General features: G+C 48.4%; 1 protein-coding gene across 1 annotated transcript; it reads left to right on the top strand.

The window, feature by feature from the left end:
- The first annotated feature begins 308 nt into the window (after positions 1–308).
- On the top strand, positions 309–5,905 carry Penk (proenkephalin). The gene is made up of 4 exons (XM_048358435.1): positions 309–425; positions 513–568; positions 1,052–1,191; positions 5,226–5,905. Exons 3-4 carry the CDS (start codon positions 1,054–1,056, stop codon positions 5,895–5,897), a joined length of 810 nt encoding a protein of 269 aa, XP_048214392.1. The 5' UTR covers positions 309–425; positions 513–568; positions 1,052–1,053; the 3' UTR covers positions 5,898–5,905.
- Positions 5,906–8,691: the final 2,786 nt, after the last annotated feature.

The raw sequence follows: 8,691 nt of genomic DNA, 5'->3' as shown, positions 1-8,691 counted from the left end.
GCTCTCGAGGCCTCCGGGTTCAGGGCACCCCAGGGGTCTCGGGCACACCCCGCGAAGCTCAGCCAGTCCACCTGCCCGGGTGCCGTCAGTGCCTGGGCGCGGGGCCCTCGCCCGGGCCCCCCCCCACCCCATGCCGCCCCCAAACTTCCGAGAGTCCTGGGGCTCGTCACGGCTGGGCCAGGCGAGCCCCCGGGCCCCGCCCCGCCCCGGGCGCCCCGCGGGGACCGACCCCCCCCTCCCGCCCGCCCAGGCGTCGGCGCGGGCTGGCGTAGGGCGTGCGTCACCGCAGCCCGCCGGCGATTGGGGCGCGCGCGCCTCCTTCGGTTTGGGGCTAATTATAAAGTGGCTCGAGCAGTCGCCGGCCCCGGGGACGACGAGGCAGGCGCTCCGAGCCCGCAGCCCGGCCCCGCGCGGCGCCCGCGACGGTGAGCCCCGCCGCTGCCCGCGCACCCCGCCGCCTCGCGGTCCCCCCGACGCCGCCCGGCTCCCACTCACCTGGCTCTTCCTTCCAGACTCCAGCCCGGGACCCGATTCTCCCAGCCGCCGGCTCCATCCCCTCAGCGTCCACGTGAGTGACCCGGGCCCCGAACTCGCCCTGGCTGCGAGGATTTGGGGACACTCGCCTGCGCTCATTGCACGGGGTGGGGGGAGGGTGGGCGCCCCCAACTTTCCCCCGGGTGCTCTTGGGGTCCCATCCAAGGCGGTGCCTCCACCGCAGCCCGTTCTCGGGCTGGAGATCTCGGGCGTTCGTTCCGGAATCCTGCCCCCCCCCCCCGGGCAACGGACGCCCGGGCCGCGGACCAGGCCCCCCTCGGCCCCCGTAAGCCCGCGTTGGGGGCGACGGAGAGGGACTCGGAGCCGCCCTCGGATCTCGCCCGAAAGGTGGGGTGCGGTGCGAGCGGGAGCTCCGCCAGAAGCATCCCTAACGAGTCTTGCTCGACGGCCCCCTCCCGGGGCGGGGGGGCTTCCCTCCCTCCCGGGGGGGGGGGGGTTCTGCTCCTCCCCAGGACGAGCTCATCGCGCGCTTCCTTCCTTGCTTCCGTCCGCTCAGCCATGGCGCGGCTCCTGAGCCTCTGCACCTGGCTGCTGGCGCTGGGCCCCGGCCTCCTGGCCTCCACGAAGCCCCAGTGCACCCAGGACTGCGCGACGTGCAGCTACCACCTGGTGCGCCCCGGCGACATCGACTTCCTGGTGAGTGGCGCGCGCGCGCGGGAGTCGCGGGGCGTCCAGCCCCCCTCGGACGACCCCACCAGCTGTGGGCGCCCCAGCAAACCTCGCTGCCCCTGCTGTCCTGGCTCTTCCCACCACGCCTGGCCCAGGCCCCACTGTGGTTGTCCGCTGAGGGGACCTGCACCTCTCTAGACACAGGAAGAGAGCAGGCGTGCCCCAACACATGCCAAGTTGCTTGGGGATCCCCCCACCACCATCACCACCATGTGTTCTCTTCAGCACCTCGGATAGCACTGGGTCCTCGCCTAGACTGTCAGAAGACAGAGGTCGGGTCACCCCATTTCTGACATCCCAGCCAAGAGTAGTTGTTTCTCACACTAGCAATTAATGTGACTTTTTCATTCGTGACATTTCGTCGCCATTTTTCCCTTCGAATTTCCTTAGCTCCTATAACCTGGGGGGGGGGGGGGGGGGTCTCTCCTGAATTAGGAGCCAGCAAAGGGATACCAAAAAAAAAAAAAAAAAAGGATGGCGGAGTGGGGGGGGGGGGGGCGGGAATCCCAGAAGACAGGGGGGAAAGCTCTCCGTGATGGCACCGGCGAGGGAGGACAGGGTTCGGCTTCTGTCTTGTGTCAACTGCACTTTTCCTAATCGCCACTAAACGCAACCGTTTCGTGCAGCCAGAAGGGCACAGGAGAGATGGGCAGCATCCAAAGACACACGTACTATCAGTGCAGAGACAAGTGACATTAAATGGGGGGGGGAACAGTTGATGACAAAATGACTGTCATTCTAATCTAATCCAGGAGCTCTTGCATTATTACCTAGGGTGTTCAACTGAGTCCGAATCTATGAATGTGAAATTTTAGGTGATTCATTCGCGTTACTGTTGAAATTTATTGCAAATTCTGTATTGCTTTTTAAAAAGAAAGAGGACGGAAGAAAGGGAGGAAGGAGGGAGGGAAGGAAGGAAGGAAGGAAGGAGGGAAGGAAGGAAGGAAGGAAGGAAGGAAGGAAGGAAGGAAGGAAGGAAGGAAGGAAGGCCGGTGGTAGAAAGTAATATATTAATCCATTTGAGCCTTTAAAGAAATTCAATGTTATGGCTATGCTTGAGAAAGGAACAGTAAGGAAAGGACTCAAAAAAGAAATCCAAAGTGTGTATTTCAGGTTAACTATTTCATTTGAATATTTGAATTATCTGATCTGTTTCCATTGGTGTGTGCTAACTTAGGCTTTGAAAGAAGACACATCGTGATGTGGCATATTTTAAATTATGAGGAAAAAATATGGTCCATTTTAAATAGGAAAAACAGCCCCCCTCACTCAACTGTTTTTCTCCTGAGAAAATCATGAGCTTTAAGCTACCCCTAAAATTAAGTGAATACTATAAACATAAGAATAGATCTTGTGAGCCAAGAAATTTATACACAAAGGGAGACAGGACTGAAAAAGATGCCCTTCTGAAAGCCCACTTCCTGACCCCAAACCACCATCCATTTACATGTGTGCTAGCTTTTGTCCCCTTCTAGGCAAGGATGCAGCTCAACCTCAGGTTCTAGGGTTCTCTGCCTTCTACATAAGGGTTGTGTGAATTCTAGAATAACTTTTTAAATATCCAACCTGACCTCAAAGTCATAGCAGACCAATTTAAATGGTGTGATCTGGTAATTAGTATAACTGATATTTAACAATGCATGTTCTACTTTTTTAAAAAATTTAATCTATGAGCACTTTCACCCTGCTGTAAAAATGGCAATTTTTTTTTAAGGTAGGGGATTCCCTTTTCTACTGCTGAAGAGTCGGCTGCGCCCAGAGTTCATGGTGGGCTAGCCAACCCTTCCTGGATATTACCAACGATTCTGGTTTGTTTTCCCCTTCTAACCTCCACTCCTCACGTCACAAAATTTAAGGTGACATCTAAAAAGGCTGATCTTCCCAAATTTTCCTCACCATTCTCATTGGTATAGCTTTTCACTCTTTTTAACACAAATGATAGGATATATGGGGTTATGTACAACTTGGTTTAAAACATAAAAGACAACCAGCAATCATTCAAAAAGTCTCTTAAGGCATTTTGAATAATGAATAAATAACTTATTTCATATTGCATCTTACATTTAAGGTTATTTTCTCGGTAACAAAGGATTTGGTTAAAGCTCATTTTGTTATGACTGGGATTTGAGGATTTCTGCTGGGATGCAAACAAGCGTGTGTGCTCACACACACACACACACACAAATGCATACACACAGGTAAACTGAGGTTGTTTAGTCAACTATATGTGGTAAAATCAATATATCAAGTCTTCTCTAAGCTTCTCCCAAGTGACAGACGCTTGTGCTTAGTACTGTGGTAGAGCCGATTACACAAAGGCCTTACCTGTACCACAGACAGCAAGGTGTAACAAGAACCACTAGCGATACATAGATGTCTGTAAGAATTACATAGTAACTTCATCATTTTAGCATGAGTGTGCTCTTCTTATTTATCCCTATTTTTGAAGGATTTCCAAATCACATACATTTAATAGCTTTTTGGTTTGAGTACACAAAACATTCAATATTAATTTTTGGCATTCTATCCATAAATACATTTTAATGGAAATACAATTTGCACTTCAATAACTTAAACTTTTAATGCATTTAAACCTTAAATCAGTTATTATCCAGAATGAAGCAGGACCATTTTAATTAGATTATCTTTTTTAAAGTTTTATATACAGAAATATCTGCTTTTCTTAGGCATAAATCTTAAATCATCACTAAGAGCTGGTAAACTATAGCCTAAAGATTTTGTTACATGAATAAATGCTTTCTTTCATCATGAAAAATAATGTGTGCATGTTTAATATGAATATATCAGTCTCTTCTTAAATACCTAGAATGGGCCTAGCTTTTCTGTCTAAGTCAAGAAACTTTAACACATTTTTCTATAAGTAGATTCAGAGAGCTAATAGACCCACATATATGCTAAGAAATATGGCATGGATTGCGTAACTGTTTATATGATATTAACGCTCTGTTTACCATACATAAGCATCTGTTGAACAGAAAAACATCTCAAGAAGATTGTCGAAATCTATAGCCAAAATCTCACAATAACTTGAATTTAATTATTGTATAATAAAGGGAACGCATATATACTAATCATTCCTACACCAGTAGCTGCTCAAAAAAATCAGCATGGCTAATTTATGCATTCACATGTGCATTCCTATCTGCTTTCACCTTTACATTGGGTAAAGACTTAATTAAATGCATTTGATTCTAGATAATGAAATGTGTTTTAATCAACCAGGAAAAAACAAAACATCCCTATTTATAACCAATCAACGTACCAGAATCAAAATAATTTATGAGATTTAAATGGAATGTTTTGAGTGTCTTTTTTTCTAAGTTTACCTTCAGTTGTTTTTTCTTGGAAGATGGAAAATGTTTGCAGGAACACTGTCTACTGTTGTAATAAAGTATTAACACCGCCAGCAAATGAATCCTATTAATACTAATTTTATTGACAATACTTGTGTAATTAGGAAAATATCCTGAATTAAGGAAATAGAAAATTTTTCCCTTTCGGGTAGAAAAACCTCAAACAAAATGATAATTGCGGGAGAAAAAGAATCAGTACAATTACATTCTGAAGACCTCGAACCCAAGCTGAAAGTGGGAGGGATCTTCTAAACTTCTGACATTTCTCAGTATATTCAGCAGGGAGTTTCTAATTAGATTCACTTCATTCTCCCACTTTCCTTTTTCTAGTTTTTATTTGCTCCATTTGCCTCTTGAATGTGATGTTATGATGGTAAGGTGGAGAGAGAATTTTAACCCTCATCCCTTGCGTGGAGAGACGGAAGTATTTCTTTGCTCCATTTCTCTTCTCCCTACTTTAATTCTGTTACGCTAAAATAAATCCTTGCTAAAACTTAAAAAAAAAAAAAGATGTAGATAACCTTCCCCTCATGGGATGAGCCCGTGAACGCAAGCATGTTGCCTGCCGCAGTTTAGTGACAAAAGGAAACCAGAGGTTCCTCCCTTGTGACTTTGAGTGTCTTGCAGGCCTGCATGCTGGAATGTGAAGGCCACCAGTCCTCGTCCAAAGTCTGGGAGGCCTGCAAGGAGCTGCTGCAGGTGAAGTCGTCCGAGTTCCCCCAAGACATCACCCACCCGCTCACAGAAAGCAGCAAGCAGGAGGAGGGCCACTTGCTGGCCAAGAAGTACGGGGGGTTCATGAAGAGATACGGAGGTTTCATGAAAAAGATGGACGAGCTTTATCCCGCCGAGCCGGAGGAAGAGGCCCACGGAGGGGAAATCCTTGCCAAGAGGTATGGCGGCTTCATGAAGAAGGACGCGGGAGAGGGAGACGCCCTGGCCAACTCCTCCGATCTGCTGAAAGAGCTGCTGGGCACCGGCGGCGACAACCCCGAGCAAGAGCCCCAGCCCCTGGAGAGCAGTGACCACCAGGAGGACCCGGGCAAGAGGTACGGGGGCTTCCTGCGAGGCCTCCGGAGAAGCCCCCCGGGGGACGAGGACGCCAAGGAGCTGCAGAAGCGCTACGGAGGCTTCATGCGGAGGGTGGGCCGCCCCGAGTGGTGGATGGATTACCAGAAAAGATACGGGGGCTTCCTCAAGCGCTTCGCCGAGTCCCTGCCCTCGGAGGAAGAAGGAGAAAGTTATTCCAAAGAAGTTCCCGAGGTGGGAAAACGATATGGAGGATTCATGCGGTTTTAAATCCCCTTTCCTAGCCGTGGGCCACCCCCCCCCCCGCCCCGGGCGCTCGCTCACCAGCCTCCCTCCCTCCAGTCCCCCCCCCCCCCCCAGCACCTGCTCCCTGATGGTGGAGCCCTGTCCTGTGTGGCTTGTGTTGTGTTACCCTCGTGGTCTGCATAAGGAGACAGCCTGAAAGCTGTTGTTTGGGTCTGTGTCCTCTTGCCAGTCTCTTAAGCTCTATCCTGCTAAAATCGTTTGGTGTTCCCCTCGTCCTTATTTTTGACAAAGCATCAGCAAAGGCTTCCTTGTACATAGACAGAATAAAGCCCTCACCCCAACTGCACGAAGCTCTTGTCAGTGTGCTCTCTGAGGCCCTTCCCCTCTGAGTCACTGCAGCACACCCCAGACTTGGACACAACGGAACTGCCGGCTCTTCACTCTGGCTCCTTCCTCTTCCAATGGAAGCTGAGAATCTGGGTTCATTTGATTCTTCATAGATCAAATCCTAAGTAAACACATTTGATAAAGTAAGAGCTAAAAGCCAGGCAGGTCATATCTGCCTAGCTACTCAGAAGGCTGAGATCTGAGGGTCACGGTTCAAACTCAGCCTGGGTAGGAAAGTCTGTGAGACCCTTATCTCCAACGAACCCCCCCCCACACACACACACACATACAAAATGAAGTGGAGCTGTGGCTCAAGTGGTAGAGTACTAGCCTTGACCAAAAAAGCTCAGGGACAGCTAGCTCCCAGACCCTGTTCAAGCCCCAGTACTGCCAAAAAAAAAAAATTAACAGGGAAAGGTCATTTCACTTTATATTATATAGGAAGAAAATGAGTCCCCAAAGGGTTTAATTAGTTGTTCCAGAAGCTGAAAATTAGAAATAGGACAAAAGCCCCCAACTTCTTATTCCCAACGAGTATCTTTTCCATTCCATTTCCATTTCTCCTATCCAGGTTACTAACACAAAATGCAAGAACTTGCGACTTTGTTTCACTCACCTTCCTTGAAGTATGACCATAGTAGATTCTCTGTTATCTGAAGAATGGATGTGTGAGTGAATGGATGGGTGAATGAATGGGTGAGCTAAGGAATGAAAATGGAGTAGATGAATCAACTAATTTTGACAACCAGATAATCAGGAACAAGATTATACTTACTTTAAAAGGCAAGCTCCCGGGCTGGGGATATAGCCTAGTGGCAAGAGTGCCTGCCTTGGATACACGAGGCCCTAGGTTCGATTCCCCAGCACCACATATACAGAAAATGGCCAGAAGTGGTGCTGTGACTCAAGTGGCAGAATGCTAGCCTTCAGCAAAAAGAAGCCAGGGACAGTGCTCAGGCCCTGAGTCCAAGGCCCAGGACTGGCCAAAAAAAAAAAAAAAGGCAAGCTCCCGAAACACAAGGACCATATGACCACTCTTAATAATGAAAGCATATGTGACAACATTCAGACACAGGAATATAGAATATCACTATTTTTTTCTAATTGGAGCTCCATATATCTCAACCCCCATCTACTAAGTCATTGTCCCAGGACCCTCACATCGGGCCAGCATTTCCATAAAGTAGAGAATAAGTATCTGATCAGTAGAGTGTCCCACCACAAACTTGTCTAAGCCTCTGTGCTCTGCTCTGATCTGACATCCTCTCCCTCTCAGTCCGACCCTACCAGGGATCTAGGCACATCCCTTTCAGGAGACCTGGCCCTCCTGGTCAGTGCCTGACCCACAGGCCCACATGTTCCCAGAGCACTATGCTCGTCAGCCCTCCTGGCCCTGGGTAAACTAACTTTTTCTTCCAAGAAGTGCCCTGAAAACTCTCCTGCTTTTGATGCAAGTACTGAAGCGAAGCAGCAAGTGGTAAATAGCAGCTGGCCTGAAATGGTGTCAGGGGGAGGAAAGCGTGGCCCGGCAGTAGTGTACTTGAGGTATTAGGTGTCTTCAGCCATGGCCAAGTTTCTTTTGGAAATACCAGCTCTATGTCGTCAGAAATCTGAAACTAGATTTTTAAACTAGTATCCCAAGTATTTTAAAATTGACAATTGGTTCTATTTAAAACAATGTGAAACGGGCTTACATATCCGTGAGGCAAGCGGTGGGAGGATTCCACACTCCTGCAGTCCCGCGCTTGGGAGACTGAAGCGGGACTAGGAGTTTGGAAGATTTCCTGGGCTACGACAGGCACTGGTCTCCAACCGGAGTAAAAGAAAGAACAAAAATAAGACAGTGTCACACAAAGCACATCTTCAAATCAGATCCGAGAAATGTAGGAGCCGATACTTTGCAAAAAGAAAAGAAAATGTCATGAATATAATTCTCAGGACTTGAGCAAAGAATTTCCAAGCTTCAGAAGCAGGAATACAATCGAAACTATACAAAAAGTAAAGAGAAAAGGCTCTGTGCCTTTTTGAAAATAGTCATTATTTCACAAATCCAGCATACATCTACATACCCATCCTCTACAATATGTTTGAGAAAATAACACAAGCTCACAGTATCATGGACAGATTAGCTTTCAAAGTGAGCGCAACTCCTTTCACAGGAGCTCTTGTTTATTTGTGGTGAGCTGGTAGTCAGGCATAAGAACTCTGAGTGGTTCACAGACAACTGTCTGCATCTCCATTTCACCACCTGTCACCTCTGCCAGGGGCCGTATACCGGGGACACGTACTGCTCAAAGTCTCTATCCTATCCAAGTCTCTCTCTAGCCACGACCAGGAAGCTAAGAGATGGGCCAGAACTCTTCAGGAAGGAACAGAGGAGAAGCGCTGGGCAATGAAACTGGGAAAGGATGAGTGGAGTCAACAGCTCCTC

This window comes from Perognathus longimembris, chromosome 12 (genome assembly GCF_023159225.1).
Source record: "Perognathus longimembris pacificus isolate PPM17 chromosome 12, ASM2315922v1, whole genome shotgun sequence".
NCBI lineage: Eukaryota > Metazoa > Chordata > Mammalia > Rodentia > Heteromyidae > Perognathus > Perognathus longimembris.
The sequence above is the reverse complement of the archived record's forward strand: the minus strand, read 5'-3'. Positions and strand labels throughout refer to the sequence as shown.

Bases quoted from the DNA above. Each gene is read 5' to 3' on its own strand.
- Penk (XM_048358435.1), top strand. From the start codon at position 1,054: ATGGCGCGGCTCCTGAGCCTCTGCACCTGGCTGCTGGCGCTGGGCCCC. The intron at 1,192-5,225 runs GTGAGTGGCGCG...AGTGTCTTGCAG, and splicing joins CCGGCGACATCGACTTCCTG to GCCTGCATGCTGGAATGTGA.